Source organism: Sceloporus occidentalis, unplaced genomic scaffold (genome assembly GCF_023333645.1).
Source record: "Sceloporus occidentalis isolate IW3139 unplaced genomic scaffold, rSceOcc1.0.p SCAF_7, whole genome shotgun sequence".
Lineage (NCBI taxonomy): Eukaryota > Metazoa > Chordata > Lepidosauria > Squamata > Phrynosomatidae > Sceloporus > Sceloporus occidentalis.
This window is the reverse complement of record NW_028316987.1, coordinates 98263882-98283090: the sequence shown is the minus strand read 5'-3', so window position 1 is coordinate 98283090 and position 19209 is coordinate 98263882. Positions and strand designations below refer to the sequence as shown.

Sequence of the window (19209 nt, the reverse complement as noted above, 5' to 3'; positions counted from 1 at the left end):
CAGGCACCCAGTGACCAGGGGTGCCCTCATGACCCCATTCTCCAACGCTGCCCCCCCTCCCCGAGGCTGATCTGATCCACAGAGCCAAAGGCTTTCCTCAGCTCTACAAGGGAGGACCAAAGAGTGCTAAAAGGGAGGTTCTGTTCACCCTGAAGAGGAATGGGCTACTCTCCCTTGGAGAGCCCAAAACATGGTCCAGCCAGGCATCTACCCAGTGAAGAGCCCAGTGGGTCAATAGCTGCCCTTGGGAGAGGGGTCCAGAGCCCCAGAGCCCCTTGCCTGCTTGTGGGGCTGCCAGCAGAGCCTCTGCCAGGATGCTGGTTGCTCTCTGTACATGCCAAGGACAACCGCCTCTCAACAGCAGCAGCAGCAGCAGCAGCAGCAGCAGCAGCAGCAGCAGCAGCAGCAGCAGCAGCAACTTAATTGAGGCTCAGAGGAGATATGGGGCAACAAGGGAAAGGTGTCTTCCAGCCTCCTTGTGATGAGCCCCCCAAGAGGGTTGCCAGCAGCTCCGCCCATCCCTGCCTGTTTGGAACCCATTTGCCGAATTCACCGCTGCGTTGCTTTAAATCCACTAGCAAGGCTGAAATATTTTACTCACAAACAGGAGAACAGCTAGCGTGTGTGTGTGTGTGTGTGTGTGCAAAATAAGGTAAGAATTCTGCCCTCTCAAATTAAATGTTCCTTCAGCCTCCCAAATCCTGGCACTGGAGTTACTTAAAACTTCAGCTGAGTGTTTGGAAATGGAATCCAGGCATCCAGAGAAAGCGGCCCAGAAGACACAACCCAGCAAAGTGGAAAGTCCCAGGCAGAACGATTCCCAGCGTCTCACACTCTGCAATGCTAGGAATTTGGGGAATGGAGGAGAATTTAATGAGGGGAGCAGAAGTGAACTCTTTATTTGGCCCCATCCTACCTCATAGCTGCTGCTCAGGCCCACCTTTTTACTAACAAAGCAGCTTAAGCTTCTGAGAGGAGCAGAGTGGGGGGCTGGCTGGCAAGGCCCTCTCCTCATTGCAAACCTGCCCCCCAGCAGAAGATTCTCCTCCTGTTAGGTTGCCTACACACACAGAAAGAGAGAGCAACATGAGCTATGGAGACAAACCCTATTCCCCTAACTGTAACCCCCTTTCCAGCATGACAGTACTCGGAATGAGGCAGAAAAGCACGACAAATGGGGGGGGGGGGGGGTTGGCAGGCAAGAAGATAAGAACAGAGCAGCATCCAAGCCACCAAAAGCAGCCACAGCAGGAGGAGCACCACAGGTTTCAAATAAAGGGACATCCCACCCAGCTGCCTTCGAGGGATGCATGGGCTCTTGGAGAGCCCCAGAGGTTTCTGCCGGTGACACAAAAGAGAGGGTGCGCATGGGCTCACGCATGCTCTCTCTTTCTCTCTCTGCCCCTGTCTCCCCACCCCACTCCCCTGCCCCAAGGAAATGAACCCCTCCTGCCCACCACCTTCTGCCATCTCAAGCACCCTCCCCAGCTAAACTCCCGGCTGGCTGGATGCTGCCACAGAAGGGATCAGGGGCCACTGGGGAGGGCTGCTCACATCTGGGTCACCAAGGCCCACAGAGGGCTTCTCCCTTGGTTCACCCAAATCATGTGATCAGCCCCTTTCCTCTCCCCTGTCCAGCAGGGTGGGACCTCTGCCCACTCCATCCTGCACCTTCCCAGGGCCTTGGTCCGCTTTGCACTCTGCGTCCTTTCACTGGAGCCCCAGCCTGGCCCACTCACACCAAGGGCCCCAACAACAACAACCCTGGAGTGCAGGCCTCATTCCCAACAGTGAGAACAGGAGGGTGAGGGAGAGTAGCTGAGAGCATCTTGGCCAGACCTCGGCACAGACCAAGGTGCCAGACCTCAGGGCTCCCGTGTGACGCTGGGGGCCTTACCTGATAATCCAGCATGAGCAGGAGGGTGCAGCGCACGCTGACGTCCCCGGGCCTCTTCACCTGGAAGCCGTCCGTCTCCTGGGTGGTGGGCGTCCGGTGCCACTGCCAGAGAGAAGATGAGAGAAGTTGCTGAGCGCCAGGGGCCGCCCCTGTAAGCCACAGGATGAAGACTCACCCAGAGGCTCCAACATCTCTGGCGCATGAGCCATCCCCACTTGAGAAAGCCTGAGCCCGGAGCAGAGACACCCCAGGCCATGCAGACAGGAAGGCCAGACCCCAGACAGTCCCATGGATTCCACCAGCCTGAAAGACCTTGGAGGGTGCCCCGGCCTGCCAGGCTGAGCAAAGGTGGCCTTTGATGCAACCAGGCCTCAGCTGGGCCAATGGGTCAGCCCAGGAACTCAACCCAGCCCTGGGCCCTTCCACTGGCACTTCCTGTTGGGATATAGCAACTTCGCATGTCTATGGTTTGCCTGCCAAGACTTTCTAGTAATGCATGTCTATGGTAGTTTTATTGCTTACTAACAACCCCCTCCTCACTCCCCCTCCTCATTTCCTGTTTACCATGAGGACACCTAATTTCCTTTGTCTTGGGTGAAGAAGCAGCAGAGATGAGACTCCATTACTAAACTTGCTTGCAAACTCATCAGCATGTCTATCTCCGGAGCGGAAGCATGCTGAGGGAGCATCTTTCTTAAGATGCATGGAGACTACCTTTTCTACCTCATTTTTTCTTGCAACATGAAGCTAGACCTGTGTATCTCTTCACACACATGATTTTGTAAGTAAACTTGTTTTCTTTTTCACTTTTAACCAAGTGAGTGTGTGTTTTTATTGGGGACATGGGGCTGGGAGAGGAGTGAGCTAGCTAAAGTTTTATTCCTGCTTGCACCATCATCATCATTTTTCTGCTGAGTAAGCTTTGCTAGTGAGATTAAACAAATCTTGCTTACTTTCTGAGTTTCTAACGATCCTCAAGAAAGAACTACATTTCCCAACACTTCCAGACTGCGGGAGTGGGAAGGGAGTTTGGGAGCTGCTCCCGGAGAGCCAACCCAGAGGCACAGGAGGGGCAGGAGGAGGCCAGGCATTCAGGTCATCTGGCAAAGTGAAGGTCCTGCAGGCATCTGGTCAGTCCCAGGGGAAAAGGAAAAGAGCGGCAGACCTCACCGGGCGACTGGGAGGTGGCTGGACTCTCTGCCCCAGAAGGGCCGGGATGGAAGCTGCTCTGGGGCAGCTTCAGGTGAGCAGAGGGAAGGGGCCGGCCGAACAGACCCACAGGATGGCAGCCACCTCCAGCCTGGGGTGTAGACTCTGAGGTACAGGTGCGGGGTTCGTCATAAAAGACCTGGGGCCAGGGGTGGCCTTGCCTATGAGGGACATGCAGTTATTCAGACAGAGGGGGAGCAGGAAGGTGCAAATGAAGAATAGACAGACCCCAAAGGATCTCCCAAGACCCAGAGAACAGCAAATTCCACTCAGCCCAAAAGAGAGCAAAGCGACTGAAAACAAACGTTGGCACTTACCCGTGATACGTTCATTTCCAGCAGACGAGGGTCCTAGCATCCTGTATTCTGGGTTTAGCTCCTCCTATTTGCTCCTGTAGGCAGGGACAATAAACAAAGACCGGCCCCTATATAGGGAGGACCTAGCCCCCCTGGGCCTCAGTCTATAACAAGCCAAGCGAGTAGTAAGGTCAATCAAGGAACTGAACTTTAGTAACATCAGCTAAGGGTTAACTAGCACACCTTAGAAAACTAGTCCAAGAACAAACAAGAACTCAGAAAACCAATCCAGCAACAAGAAGAAGAACAAGGCAGGTCCACCGAGAGGCAGCCAGGGTCGGAGGCCGCAGGCAGCACCCGGGTGGGCAGGATGCTAGGACCCTCGTCTGCTGGAAATGAACGTATCACGGGTAAGAACCTGTTAAGGAAAAGCAACATGGGATATACAGTGAATGAAATAAAACATGTATGTGAGTCAGGATGACTCAGCAAAAGCAATTAGAAACCACACAGGTGTAAATGGTAATGTAATTAACAAGTCCTAAATGCCAAGGACAGAAATGCAAAGTGGATAATTGAACACACCTGAGAATTGTTAAAGTGGGCAAGGTGAAATGATGAAATCATTAATTATGGGATGAACCAAGAGAACCAATGAGAGTGGATGTACACGCCCACTGGGTGGAAACTGACAAGAGTGGGTGGTATGATCCAAGGACTATAATAATGGCTATGAATCCCAATGTATTTTGTGGGTAGTATTGGAGTAGTGAGGAGTTGTGTTGGATAGTTTTGGAGCTGTATATAGTAGAATAAAGTAGATCTTTGATATAAGACTACTGAGTTGTCTGGTGTCTTGAGTGAAGATACAAGAGCCAGCTGGATCCTGAAGAAGTGGGAAGACTTCTGTGGAAGCAAGAGTGAGAAGGCTTGGAGAGTTTGTCAGGGTCTTCAGCCTATTCTCTGTAACTCTGCTGCTTTAGAGCAAAGCTTTAACCACTGGCCAAAACTGGTCAGCGCCGGTGCGTAACAAGGTGGTGAGTTCGAGCCAGAGGTGAACAGCTACAACTCCCATCATCCCTGACAGAACCAACGTTCGTTTTCCCAGCAGACAGGGTCCTAACCTCCTGTATTCTGGGGTTTACAATAGCCCTCTCGAACTGGGAGGGAGGTGCTGCTAGGAGACTGTGGGCCCCGACACAATCTGTTGGAGGACCCTGCTTCCAAATGACACCTCAGCGGACTGAGACACGTCCAGTTTGTAATGTCTTATGAAGGTCGAAGGCGACTTCCATGTGGCCACCCTGCAAATATCTGACAGGGAGGCGCTAGTGGTCAAGGCCGCAGAGGTAGATGCACTCCTGGTTGAGTGCACCATCAGCCCCTCGGGGGGAGAGAGATCAAGAGTTCGGTAGCTCTCTTGAATACAAGACCTGATCCACCTACTCAGAGTCGAGGCAGATACCTTGCACCCCAAAGAGCCTGGAAGAAAGGAAACTAACAACATCTCAGATGACCTTAAGGTTGAAGTCCTTCTTAGGATCAGGGCAGAATGAAGGCAGGAGAATGTCCTGCGATACCTGAAAGGCTGAGTTGACCCTAGGCATGAAGGTAGGGTCTGGACAAAGGCACACTGAGACTGGCCTAAAAATACACAAGTCTTCACGTACCGACAGGGCCCCAGCTCTGACACCCGTCTGGCGGAGGGAATGGCCGTGAGGAAGATGACCTTAAGGGAGAGGTGTTTGAGGGAGGCCTCCCAAAGGGACTGGACCGGCCCAACCGTCAGAGCCTTTAAGACCGTGTTCATGTCCCAAGTTGGAAAACGATGTCTGGTGGGCTGGGCTCTGTTGGAAAACTCCCCTCAACAGCCTCTTAATGTGAGGATGGCTGCCATTCTAGCTGCTCTCGTATAGAGCAGAAACGACGTGATGGCAGGCACCTACCTTATAACCATGTTGGGTCTTAGTCACTTTTTGATGCCATCTTGGACGGACTATAGCAGGTCAGCCACTGAAAACCTGAAGCAGTCGATGTGAACTTGTCTAAAAGGTGGATTATGAGATCAATCAGAATGGAACCTGATCCAATCTGGACCTATGGCAGCATCCAGCCTATCACTAATCACCTTGTCAACTGGTTATAGCAATGAAGGTGATATTAAGGTGATTTCACTTGTAGCAATTAAGACTTATCATTCTGAAAGAGGAATGTTAATGTCTGACCACCAACTAATATTTCAAAACAATGTGAAGTTCTTACTGGAACCTCTGTGAACCTGTGTAAAATAAGACTAATTCCATGGTTAGGCAAAGAAGACACTGGATTAACCTTTACCTCGCAGACATTGGTGAGTCCATGCAGAAGCATAGATGCACTCTGTGTTAACAGGGCCTGTGGTCAGAATTAAGTCTGATTTCATCTGAGGATGAACCTGTCTAGAGGCTTCAAAAATCGCCCCAACTCCATGCAGCAGACTATCATCAGCCTATAGGAAGGCAGAGGGGCCTTCTGGCTGAATGAACTGCTGATTAAGCAATCATGAAACGGTAACAGAGGACTTGGCATGGATAACCTGCTGGTATCTAATTTCGAGGAGAGGATTTTCTCCACAAAAAGGATCTGTCAAAGGAACACAAACCTAAATTCTAAATAGACTAGTGGGCCCTCGATATGCACTGGAGTTGGATTCAGGACTTTGCATGGATACCAAATCCATGGAAGCTCAAGTCACATAAAATATAATGGCATAGTAAAATGGAGTCTCCTGTATAAAATAGTAAAATCACAGTTTGGTGTGTTTTGTTTTTGTTTTTTGGTGTGTGTGTGTGTGTGTATATATATATATATATGTGTGTGTATGTATACACACATACACACATATACATATATATACACATATATATTCACAAGCTGTGGGCATATAGATGGCTAGTGTATGTCTCTATATGGAGCTGTATGGTATATTAAATCTGAGCACATGTGCTAGCAGAAAAACAAGGCATAGGCACTAGGAAGTCCATTTTCCCAGCCTCAGAAGGCAGTGGACAATGGTGTTGTTTGGGCCAGACCTTGGCATGAAACCCAGTCAGGGATAAGACACTCACCCACACATAACCCTGGATGAGACCACAAGGGCCATCAAGTCCAACCCCCTGACATGCAGGAAATCACAATCAAAGCATGCTCAACAGTATGCAAAGGAATCTTGTAGCACCCTGAGACCACTAACAGAAAGAGATTGGCAGCATGAACCTCCATGGCCTTGAGCCCAACTCCTCATATGCATGATAGACCTTGTTTCAATAGGCCTATCCAGGGCAGGGAGCAGCTGAATGGCAATCCCATCAGCAGGCATTCTTATTTAAAATGCAACTATCTAGACAAGGTAAGAGGTAATTGTGATCTTTGTGGCAAATCCCCTCAGGGCTCTGCAGGATGTTTGTATGGGATTTGAAGCAACCTCTTAGTAGAAAAACCTGATTTTATGTTTTAAAAGACTCCTGGGGGAAGGGGGTTTCTCCTGGGATGGAGAGGAAGCTGTGTGTCTGTTTGTTTCTGATTAAGATTTTTTCTTAACCTCCTGTATTAGTGAGAACCATCTCATGGAAGAAACTGTATTTTTTAGTTTATTCCTTTTAACAGACATCTCTCCTATGAAAAAAGGGAAGGAGAAGAGAGCCACCTCTCCTGAGCCTAGCTGACTCAGGTTCCATGTTTCTTAACAAGGACTTGACCCTTTTGCCACTAAAGTGGATCTTGGTTTGTCATCGTAATCCAATATATCTATCACCTCATATGAGATGATTTATCAAAGATCTTCAATGCCTGTAACCATTAGAGATCTGCTGAGTGACCAGAGGAGCGAAGTATCTTTCTCCTTGCTTGAGGCACCCTGTTTATTAGCATTTAAATGAATCTGTATTGTTAAAGCTTATGCTCTTAATGAGAAGTGCTATGGCTGATACCAGTTTGCACAAAGGAGGCAGAACCATGTGCTCATCTTATGTCTTAGGCTGTTCCAGCTAAGGCAAAAAGGCTCTGTCCCTAATGGAGGCAGGGATGGAGGCCCATGAGGAGGGAAGAAAAGTCACCATGTGGTGACTTAGATGACTTAGCTTCCAGGCATCTTCTCTGGCCTGGAAAAAGGAGAGGGGGGTGAGCAGAAACAGCACAACTCAAATCTCATGGGCTAACAGTAATAAAACGAACACCAGAAAAAGTTAACCAGTATCTCTTGTAAATCTGAGCCCCCAGACCTGTTGATGTGGGGCTCTCCCCTCCATGCTTTGCCCCATCAAGGGAGGCTGCCTGGGCAGCAGCTTCTTCCAGGCGCTGAGGAAACTGCTCCTGGGTTAGCAGTGACAGAAGGCCATTGCTAATCATGGGTAGATAGCTGCATATGGCCTGTAGTGTAGCCCTGATACTCACAGGGCACTTTGTTTTATTTATGTTTGAGACAGCCCCAACTTCAAGCTGGGGTCTACAGCTTAGCCCTTTTAATCTCAGGCAGGCTTTACAGTAACCCGGCTGCATGATAGAAGCTGGCTTGGTCCTCAACTCTCTTCCCACTTGCATAGGTAGCTGCTGTGGGACGTGGCTCCCCATTTATCTAAGGGATATCTGGATCCTGAGCAAGGATAATCTCTGATGGAAAGGAGAGGCCAAGTGAAGGGAACTCTCTACCCATGATATACACAAGTGTTTTCACCCCATTTTGTTTGTTTGTTATTTTTGGGAAGGGAACACAGGAGGATTTGTATCCATGTGCTCTCTCACAGAATCCTAGGGTTGGAATAGACCCCAAGGGCCATCCAGTCCAACCCCATTCTGCCATGCAGGAACTCTCAATCAAAGCAACCCCGACAGATGGCCCTCCAGCCTCTGTTTAGAAGTGGGTGGCAAAGGTCATGCTCTCTCTGGGGAGGACATGAAGCCACTTTGTGCTTTGTTGTGGGATGCTCTGTGGCAGCCAAAAAGACCATTTTAGAGTTGGAAGCTTCAGCTCCTGCTGGGCCAAGTCCAGCTTCCTTTACAGCCATGCGTCTGTGCAACACAGAGGAGGAATCCTCTGCCTCCTTACACACCATCTCATTATAAGAATTCAAAAGGAATGTGCAGGAGCCCTGGCAACACCACCATGTCTTTCCCAGTCTGCAAAAGGATCCCCCACACCTGTTGGGGTCCTGGGTGCCATTGGGGCCAGAGATGGGAAGACCAAGGGTTTACGCCCCCATCTGCAGAGTCCCAAACCTTATGCTAGGCATAGTGCCTGCAATGGCCATGGCAGAGGCCTCATGGCAATGCCTGCCCTGAGCGAGGGCATTAGATCTGGCAAAGTTCTTTGGTGGCTAGAGAGAGAGGGCCCCTGGTACTCACCCTTCTCCTGTGTCTTCTGGCTGGCTTGCCTCTCTGACATTGGCCCTGCTTCAGGCTGGGCAGAGGTGATGCAGAGAAATCCTTTGCCATGGCTTTGGCTGGCCTGTCCTCTGAACTCTGGCTGGGCAGAGATGCTGAGGAGGGAAGTTTCCATGACTTCTGGCCAGTTTCCTCACTGATCCCTGGCCTTAAACAGGCTGGGCAGAGGTGATGTGGAGAAACAGAGACATGGAGGGGAAATCCCTCACCATCTCTTTGGAGGAGAGGGAGAGTCATTGGCAAAGCCAAGACCTTTCTCCAATCCTGGGAGCCCTTGCCATTTTAAGTCTTCTTCATGCTTCCAAGGCTGTAGTAAAGAAGCTGCAGAGCAACAGCAGACACCTCCCAATGGGTCTCCCTCTGAAGCCAGCTCCCTCTGTTGAGCTGGCAGACCCTGAGCTAGGGAAGCCTGAGCTAAGGATGACCCTTCGCCAGTGCTCTTGGGGTCCTCTGCCATAGCCACCACCAAGGAAGGGGGGAAAGGCAGGAGAGAGGAGAAGAAAACTCTCAAACCGCTTTCGGCGAAAGGAAAAACTTCGCTGGCTGGAAGAGGCGCATCCTGGAGAAGCGTAGGCAGGAACAAGACTGGGGTCCAGGGGGGCTAGCTCCTCCCTATATAGGGGCCGGTCTTTGTCCTATTGTCCCTGCCTACAGGAGCAAATTGGGAGGAGCTAACCCAGAATACAGGAGGTTAGGACCCTCGTCTGCTGGGAAACTGCCCAGTCCACACCACCATTTATTCCTGAGAGAAACAGGGATCTGCAATGGGAAGCCTCTGGGGCCGCAAAAATGGGGGAGGGCATGGTGGTGCAGGGAAAGGTGGGTGTCCAGTCCTTCCCCCACAAGGACATGATGTGTTGGACACCCCTCAGCTTAAGGAAAAGGCTGACAGATGGAAAGGTGGAGGGACAGTGCAGAGGGCTGCAACATGTCCCCAAACAATGCCAAGAAAGACCTCACTGGGCTTGTGAGACGGCCTGCAGGACTGACTCAAGAGATGGGGAACTTCCCGCATTCCCTGTGGGAAGGAAGGACTTTGCCGCTCGGCAGAACTGTGGGACCCCTGACACAAGACACAGCGGCAGCTCCCAAAGTGGACGGCACTACAGAGGGAAAGGTCAGTCCTCAGAGGATGCGGCTGTCATGGGCTGTGGGTCCCAATGGCTCTCTGCCCTCTCCCCACATACCAGAGGCCGGCTGCCACTCCTGGTAGACCCAGAGCCACCGGAGGGACCCTCTCTGCTCTCGTCTAGCCAGGGGGTGGGAGGAGTGGGAAGTGGGCTGTTTAACCACATTGGTAGCCACTGGTGGGTACCTGAGGCCTGATCCTGACCAGCTCACGCTCTGCGTCTCCCTTCTTCTCCCTTCCTGCCACACATGTTGTGCCAGCCGTCCACATGGACCAACATTGGGGACTGTGCAGGGGCCAAAGCCTTCAGGTGGGCAGCCTCCCCCACCCATGCCCGCAGAGGATCATGCCCCTGACGGCCGGGGCATTGGGCGCCCCTTTACCTCCACCAGATGGTTGTCTGGCCCATAGAGGTCCTTGTCCAGCTCAATGACCAAACTCTTGAAGAAGGAGGAAAACTTCCGTTTCTGTTTACTGAGCTGCGGAGTCAGGAGAGAGGCAATGTGTCAGAAGCACCCAAAACTCCTGGCGAGAAAGGCAATGGTCACAGGCATCTCACACACACACACACACGCAACAAAGGGATCCCTTTTCTAGATAGGCAAGCTCTGAGATTGATGCAGGGGAAGGGTAAAGCAGGGCACCCATTGCCCCTGCCCTGCACACTGAATCACAAGTCTGGCCCAGCACTGACCCCTTGCCCAGCCCTCATGGCTTCCCTGTTCCTGTTAGCGAGTGGCACAGAGCAGCACCCTTTCGGGTGCCCTCTTTGCCCCAGATGCTCAGCTTTGAGTCAGGCATGCAGTCCTGGGTCCGTGGTGCCTGTGGGGGCGTCATGGGCCCTCGCACGTGGCCGATCTCTGCCCCGTGCCCCTGGGCTACTTCTGCCTCTTGAGGTCCCACATGTGAGTCTGTGCACGGGTGTGCGCATGTGCACGCGCACATGTGTGTGCGCATGCTTACATCATCAAGGAGCTTTCCTTCCACACGGAGCTCCCAAGAGGCAATGCTCCCGTCGGAGTCGTCTGCATCTGACTTAGCCGGATTGAAGGTGTTGGAGATGTAAAGGCGCAACTTCCGCTTTTGCTGTCAAAGGAGAAACCAAATGAGGAGGTAGGAAAGGCAGGGGTGAGAATGGGGTAGAAATGTCCGCCCAGAGCAATCAGCTCCTGCCCTGGGGTCACCCCACTCCAGGTCACGTTCTGGCAGTACGGGGGGAGGGGAGGCGGGAATGGTGCCGCCTGGAAGGGGCAAAAGGGTCCTGCTACACCAGGGCCTCCCACCCACCTTCATGGGCCTCTTCAGGGCCTCCTGGATGTCCACGCGCTTCCGCATGATCGTCTGATCCAGCTTCCGCTCAAAGGCCAGGAGGTCCATGTAGGCCTGTGACTCAGGCACCAATTCCCGGATCTGGGGGGAAAGAGCAGCGTTATGAGGGCAAGGAGGAAGGCAGGCAGGCAATGTGCCCCCGGAGCAGAGCCTGGGGTGGACAGACAGCCCCAGCTCCACCCCTTACCTCTCTCAGAAGGCAGGAGTGGTGTGCCTGTGGCCCAAGTCCAATGGACAGAACCTGGACAGAGGCTGGCTGTTTGCTGGAGAGGAGCTGCTAATGCCTTTGCTCATCCAGCTCAGGGAGAGGAGGGAGGCAGAGCTATGCCGGGGTAGGAGGGGGAAAAAGGCCGATGGGAACTGGGAGAAAATGGGGCTGGCACTGGACTGCCAGGGCGGGTGTGCAATCTCTTTGGCCGATCTGCAAGCAGAGTGCTGGCAGCCAGTCCACACGGGAGCCATTCTGTTCCCACAGCAGCTGACCAGGTGCCCTCAATGGGGAAAGGCCCATACCGGCTAGACACAAAGGCCATGGTCTGCTGAGGCCAACCCAGGGCCAGGGCTGCCCTGAGGCTCAGGGCTCTTTCCAGAAACCTGTAGCTGGTACCCTCCATCCAACTGTACAGAGCGTAATACTCTGCACATGCCTCTAAGTGCCTCCTCCTCCTCTCCATCACCATTGTGGGAGCTGCTGCTGGGCAGGAGCCAACCTTCAGTCCTGTGGGATACAGCTACAGCGGCATAGAATCATAGAGTTAGAAGAGACTGCAAGGGCCCTGATCCAGTCCAACCCCCTTCTGCCATGCAGGAAATCCAAATCAAAGTATCCCCAGCAGATGGCCAACCAGCCTCTGCTTAAAGACCTCCAAGGAAGGAGACTCCACCACACTCTGAGGAAGGAGTGTGTTCCACTGTCGAACAGCCCTTACTCTCAGGAGGTTCTTCCTAATGTTGAAGTGGAATCTCTTTTCCTGGAGCTTGCCTCCATTGCTCCATTGGGTCCTATTCTCTGGAGCAGCAGAAAAAAAGCTTGCTCCCTCCTCAATGTGACACCCCTTCAAATATTTAAACAGGGCTATCATATCACCTCTTAACCTTCTCTTCTCCAGGCTAAACATCCCCAGCAGTTCCCTCAGTCGTTCCTCATAGGGCATGGTTTCCAGACCCTTCACCATTTTAGTCTCCCTCCTTTGGACACATGGCTCCAGTTTCTCAATGTCCTTTTTGAATTGTGGTGCCCAGAACTGGACACAATATTCCAGGTGGGGCCTGACCAGAGCAGAATACAGTGACACTATGACTTCTCTTGATCTAGACACTACACTTCTATTGATGCAGCCTAAAAATTGCATTGGCCTTTTTAGCTGCTGCATCGCACTGTTGACTCATGTTCAACTTGTGATCCACTTGGACTCCCAGATCCCTTTCGCACGTAGTTTCATTCAGCCAGGTGTCCCCCATAATCCTATATCTGTGCATTTCATTTTTCCGCCCTAAGTGCAATACCTTACATTTCTCTGTGTTGAATTTCATTTTGTTAGCTTTGGCCCAGCTTTCTAGTCTATTCAGGTCATTTTGAATCTTGATCCTGTCCTCTGGGGTATTAGCTATTCCCCCTAATTTGGTGTCTTCTGCAAATTTGATAAGTCTGCTCCCAATTCTGTCATCCAGGTCATTGATAAAGATGTTGAATAGCCCTGGGCCCAGGACAGAGCCCCACTGGACACCCCACTGGTCACTTCCCTCCAGGATGAAAAGGAGCCAATATTGAGCATCCTTTGGGTTCGGCCGGTCAACCAATTACAGATCCATGTAACAGTTGCCTTGTCTAGCCCACATTTTACAAGCTTGTATGCAGGAATGTCATGGGAAACCTTGTCAAAGGCCTTACTGAGATCAAGATATACTACATCCACAGCATTCCCTTCATCTACCAAAATGGTCATTTTATCAAAGACGGAGATAAGGTTTGTCTGGCATGACTTCTTTCTCTGAAACCCGTGTTGACTTTTTGTGATGATGGCATTGCCTTCTAGATGTTCACAGACTCTCTGTTTAATGATCTGCTCCAGAATCTTTCCTGGGATTGATCTCAGACTAACTGGACGATAATTGTTGGGATCCTCTTTCTTCCCCTTTTGAAGATGGGGACAACGTTTGCCCTCCTCCAGTCGGCTGGGATTTCTCCTCTTCTCCAGGAGTCCTCAAAGGTTATGATTGCCAATGGCCCCGATATTACATTTGCGGTTCTTTTAATGCCCTTGGATGTAGTTCATCTGGTCCTGGAGACTTAAATTCATTTAGATTAACCAGGTATTCCTCTACTATCTCTTGACTTATTCTGTCCTCTGCTCCATTATCCTCAGGTTGAGCAACCTTTTCCTTTTCTGAGAAGACTGAGGCAAAGAAGGTCTTGAGTTATTCTGCCTTTTCTCTATCTCCTGTTAGCATTTTGCCATCTTCTCCACGCAGTGGCCCTACTTTTCCTTCTTCTTCCTCTTGCTGCGGACATATCCAAAAAAGCTCTTTTTATTGTTCTTAACCTCTCTAGTAAGCCTGAGTTCATTCTGCGCTTTAGCTTTTCTGACTTTACCCCTACACATGCCTGCTATTTCTTTGAATTCCTTTTTCGTGATTTCCCCCTTTTTCCATTTCTTATACATCTTCCGTTTCAAACTTAACTCGGTTGAAAGTTCCTTAGTCATCCATCCTGGTTTCTTGAGACACCTCCCGTTTTTCTTTCTCACTGGAACTGTTTGAAATTGTGCCTTCAGTATCTCCCTTTTGAGAAACTCCCATCCGTCCTGAACTCCTTTATCTTTTAGTATTTCTGACCATGGAATCGCCCTCAATACTTCTCTAAGTTTACTGAAATCCTCTCTCCTAAAGTCTAGGATGCGTGTCTGACTCTGCCTGGCTTCTCCTTTCCACTGTATTACAAACTCCAGGAGAACATGGTCGCTTCCACCTAAGGATCCCACCACTTGCACCCCATTAACCAAGTCATCCTTGTTGGTTAGGATCAGATCTAAAATAGCTGACCCCCTTGTTGCCTCTTCCACCTTTTGGACCATGAAATTGTCTTCCAGGCAAGTGAGGAATTTGCTAGACCTTGTGGATGTGGCTGAGTTTGACTTCCAGCAAATATCAGGATAGTTGAAGTCCCCCATCACTATTACATCTCTTTTTTCTGACTGTGTGGACATCTGTTCTAGAAAGATATCATCCAATTCCTCAGTCTGACTTGGGGGTCTGTAGTAGACTCCCACCGTAACACCCTTGTTGTTTCCCTCCCCTTTGATTCTTATCCAGATGCTCTCCTCCTGGCTTCCATGATTGATGTCCAGGATCTCTTCACTGGTGTAAATATCTCTGACATATAGTGCTATTCCTCCTCCTTTCCTGTTTGGCCTATTTCTCTTAATAAGGTTATACCCCTCTATTTCCACATTCCAATCATGAGACTCATCCCACCAGGTTTCACTGAGGCCTATTATATCATATTTGCTTTGTTGTACTAGGAGTTCGAGTTCATCTTGCTTATTTCCCATGCTCTGTGCATTAGTGTAGAGACATCGCAGACCATGGTTCCCTTTTACTTGCTGCCTGTGCAAGTTTTTTTGCCTCCCACTGCTGGGTCCCTGCACTGTTTGCCTTGTTTCCTCTATGTCAGTTTGACTATTTTCGCCATCCCTTTCGCCTTCCTTAATATTGTCTCCCTTCCCCTTGGAACTCAGTTTAAAGCCCTCCTGATCAAGTTCTTGAGACTGTTGGCAAAGACATTTCTTCCAACTGGCGTGAGATGCAACCCGTCTGTTGCAAGAAGTCCCTCCTCATGGAACCGCAGCCCATGATCGAAGAATCCAAATCCTTCTCGGCGGCACCATCTGCGAAGCCAGTTGTTCACATCTGCTATTTTCCTCTCCCTTCCTGGACCATGCCCTTCAACTGGCAGAAGAGACGAGATGACAACCTGTACATCCATTCCTTTCAGCTTCCTACCAAGCGCCTCGTAATCCCTTTTGATGTTCTGAATGCTGTGTCTTGCAGTATCATTAGTTCCCACGTGGACCAAAAGGAAGGGGTATTGGTCAGTAGGCTTGACCAGTCTTGTCAGCCTCTCTGTCACATCACGGATCTTTGCCCCTGGGAGACAACACACCTCTCGAGACTCTTGTCAGGCCTACAAATCACTGCTTCTGTACCCCTCAGCAAGGAGCCCCCCACTACGACCACACGCCTCCTCCAAGGCTTAGCAGCGACTGTTCCCTCGGGTGGGACTCTCAGGCTCCCCTGCTCTGTCCCTGAAGTCTGTCCATGCTGCTCTTCTTCATCCTCCTTGATAAGGGAAAGAGCTTTGAATCGATTCTCTTGCTGCAAGCTCCCCGCGCAATCCCTTCTTGGCCTACTTCTCTGTGTGACATTCCTCCAGCTATCTTCCTCCTGTGTATGTGAAGTGACCTCCTCGGCTCTAGCATCTTCCTCTGCATGGTATTCGTCCAGGATTGTTAGTTCTGTTCTGTCCAGGAAATCCTCCTGCTCCCTAATATGATGAAGTGTAGCTACTCTGGACTCCCAACTGCTGCACTTTCTCCTCCAAGAGGGCTACCAACTTGCACTTGGTGCATGTGAAGTTCTCCACTTCTGTAGGCAAGAAGACAAACATCCCACAAGAGTTGCAGGTGACTGCCGTGGTTCCGTCAGTGTCCATACTGAAAAGTCTTAGGAAATTGGCCAGAGAGGGGCACCCGCACAGCAGGGACCACATCCCTCCTGATTGCCTGACACCAGGCAAAGGGGACAAGACCCTTGTCGCCTCCCCCTTCCCCACCTCTCTCTGGAGAACTGCAGAGGGCTGGAAAGAGTCCCCTCGCTTGGTAAGCCATTGCCCACCTGCCCTCCCTGGCTACCGAATGAATGGTTACAGCACACGCACACACATGCCCTGGGATGCCAGAGGGGTGTCCTGGGCAGAGTGCTGGTGGGGGGGAGTAGCCCCGAGACCTGTGCCCTGTCCAAGCATACTCGGCCAACCCGTGCAGCCCTGCCTGGAATCTGGACATCAAGAGCGGCCATCTGAAAGCCAAAAAACGCTTTGGCCGCGAACAGCAATAGCAAGTACATTTCTATACCACTTATCAGTGCACTTAAGCGGTTTACAATTTGTAAGCTAATTGCCCCCAACATCCTGGGGACTCAATTTAGCCACCTCCTTGGAAGGATGCAAGCCTGAGTCGAGCTTCAGCCCTTTCGCTGGTACTGAACTTGCAACCTTATGGTTTTGAGTGAGTGGCTGCAGCACAGGCATTGAACCCCTGCGCCACCAAGACTCCTGCCAGTCCCAGGCCGTTTCCCCATCTGAGACATCTGGCTTTCTCCACACCATGCGTACCTTGACCCAACCTTCTGGTGCCTCTTCCCCCACTAATCTCTTTTGATGAGCCACTAGACCCCCAAGAAAGTCTCCCCTGCCTGCCTGCCTGCTTGGCTGCCAACTGGGCATCCCGCTCTTCCCTCTGGCCAGTGGCTGGACGTCAGGGGGGATCTCAGCTTTTAAAAAGCTTTTGCTGCACGGAGGCTTACTCCCGAGTAGACAGGCCTGGCACTGATCTGCGCTTTCTGTGCCAGGTGAGAAAGAAAGGTGCCTGTCCCTGCCCGCTGCTAATGGGTTTTAGAATTGGAAAAGTAGCTTAATAAAGTTAGCATAATAAAGCATAGAGGTGGAGTCTTAAGCCCTTATAATAACAATTTAAGGGGAGAAAATCTTGACAAAATTCAGACCCTGCCTTTAGCTACCCAGCTAAATCGGCCCTGGCGAAAGAGTGTCTTCTCTGCGTCCTTTGTTTTGCATTGGCGCAACACAGAGGCTGAGCACATTAACACAGAGAAGTGGCATTTCTCTTTCCCCAGACCATAAATCTCCATTAGGGCTGCCGGAAAAACTAAAAACACCCAAGTGATCAAACAAGGGACTCAGTGCAAGACGTGCAAGGGGTACCCCCCCCCCCCAGGACTCACAGTGGATTCACACACACACAAACACAAGGGGCACATTTAACTGTGCAACAAGAATTTTAGGGCAAACCATGAAGACAAATTTAAGTACCAAACTGAGAAAAAGCAACCTTGGGAAGTGTAAGAGAAGCTTATCTTGAAAGGTTTGCCTCACTTCCTGCTGAGTTTCAGCTTCAGACCACAAAAACTCCCTGAGCAGCATCTTTCTCACTTTAAAGGACTTTAGCAACTGGGGGGGGGGGGGGCTGGTCTTGTGGAGGGGGGCGTGGGGGCTGTGGGGGGCAGATGCATGACCCGGAAGGTGGGAGTGAGCAGTTCTTCACAGGACACCTGGCCAGAACGTTCCAGAGCTGATGGCCAGAGCCACACAATGAGAAGAGCATGGAAAGGCCTTGGCTATTCCACCCGTGGCCTCCGTGGGATGGGCAGTGGCAAGCTGGCGCTTTCTGGCTCATGATGTGGCACATGGCTCATGCCAGACCCAGGAGAAGATGCCAGGAAAAAGCCAAAGTGGGGCGAGAGGGGGGCCACGATCTTTGGGAAAGGGATGCCAGGAGGAGAACACAGAAGGAAGGTGCCTTGCCTTGGCCCCCTGCCCCCTGGGGAAGGGGGCTTCTGGCCAGCTGTCTGGGGGGCAGAGCCAGGCACAGTGGGGGGAAGAGGAGGAGTGCCCAGGTGTGCTGAGGCTGGGGGGTGAGGGCTGCTTTCCAGGAGGGGCCGCAGCCTGGGGCCCACCCACTGGAGCCCACTCCCACTCCCCCGCCCACCAGAGCCATGCCAAGGCTGAGGGCCAAAGCAGCCTCCCTGGGCAGAGGGGCACCCCACGCCCCCTTGGCCCATGAGTAGGGCTTGGACAGGGGCCCTCTGGGGCCCACCCCACCTGAAGCACGGGGGCAGAGGGCAGGCAGAGACCCAAAGCTCCCCATGAGTAACAAACCAAAGGAAGGAAAGAAAGAAAGAGCAAAAGGATGGAGAAGGAGCCACTCACCCTCTGTGGGAGGATTTTGTCAGCCATTTTCCTGCGCTTAGCACTGTACATTTGGGAAGGGAAAGAGAAGAGACCACGTTACCATGGTGACCGGCCGAGGTGCAAGGAGGCCACCTGCCAAACTACCCTGGCATCTCTGTGTTGGGCGGCCAGTGGCGAGGGGCAGCTGGGTGCCCTCCAGACCCTCAAAAACACTTCAGGCCCCAGGGAGGGGTCTCTCCACTCACCAGCCGAATAGGGAGGGGGGCAAGGGCTGAAGCTGGACATGTCAGAGAGCCAGGCAGGGGTCACCAACCTCACAAAAACCGCTGGAGCAGGAAGATTCACAGCAGGCATTGGCTGCCCTCTGCCACCCGCCCGGCCCCGATCCCTGCAGATGCCTCCCTCTGCCCGACATTATCGCACCAGGGAAAGTGACGGGAGCATACTGGAACATTCATGCGATAACAACGGGATTATGGCAATGTCGCGTGACATTCTCTGATAATCTTAGCACACTAGTGTGATAGTGACTGGTCCATCCCACTCCTGTCACTTTCCCTGGTGTGATAATCTCCTAAGGCTGGCAGGAATGACAGCTGGGGCTGGGGCAGTGGCCGCTGGAGATGGCAAAGATCTGACTGCCCTCCAAGGGCTCTGAGGGGTCACTCCCGCCAACTGGTCTAGACCCCTCTGGGCTACGAAGATGCCCCTTCGCCCGTGCCCCCCGACTGAGTCAGACTACCTGGTAGGACAGGGGGGAGGGCTTTCCCTGGTAAATTTGGACTGGCCATGAGCACTACATGTCAGTTAGCCAGCAAAGCAGACCTCTAAAGACAATATTCTAGACCAGCCCTGCAAGCGGCCAAGCGGCCAGCAGCCTCACTCCAACTGCAGCTGCAGCTGCCACACTTGGCCATCGCTCAGCGCCACCCACCTGCCAGAAGCT

At 51.7% G+C, this 19209-nt stretch overlaps 1 protein-coding gene across 4 annotated transcripts in view; it reads right to left on the bottom strand.

The window, feature by feature from the left end:
* Positions 1-19209, bottom strand: part of LOC149310253 (SWI/SNF-related matrix-associated actin-dependent regulator of chromatin subfamily D member 3) — a 50118-nt gene that overhangs the window by 7626 nt on the left and 23283 nt on the right. For all 4 annotated transcript variants that reach the window (XM_089533994.1, XM_089533995.1, XM_089533996.1 and 1 more), the window contains exons 3-7: positions 18282-18324; positions 11237-11359; positions 10913-11035; positions 10333-10428; positions 1898-1999 (exon numbers count right to left, since the gene is read on the bottom strand). In XM_089533994.1, the coding sequence (XP_089390120.1) occupies positions 1898-1999; positions 10333-10428; positions 10913-11035; positions 11237-11359; positions 18282-18324 (487 nt within the window). The remainder of the gene's footprint in view (positions 1-1897; positions 2000-10332; positions 10429-10912; positions 11036-11236; positions 11360-18281; positions 18325-19209) is intronic.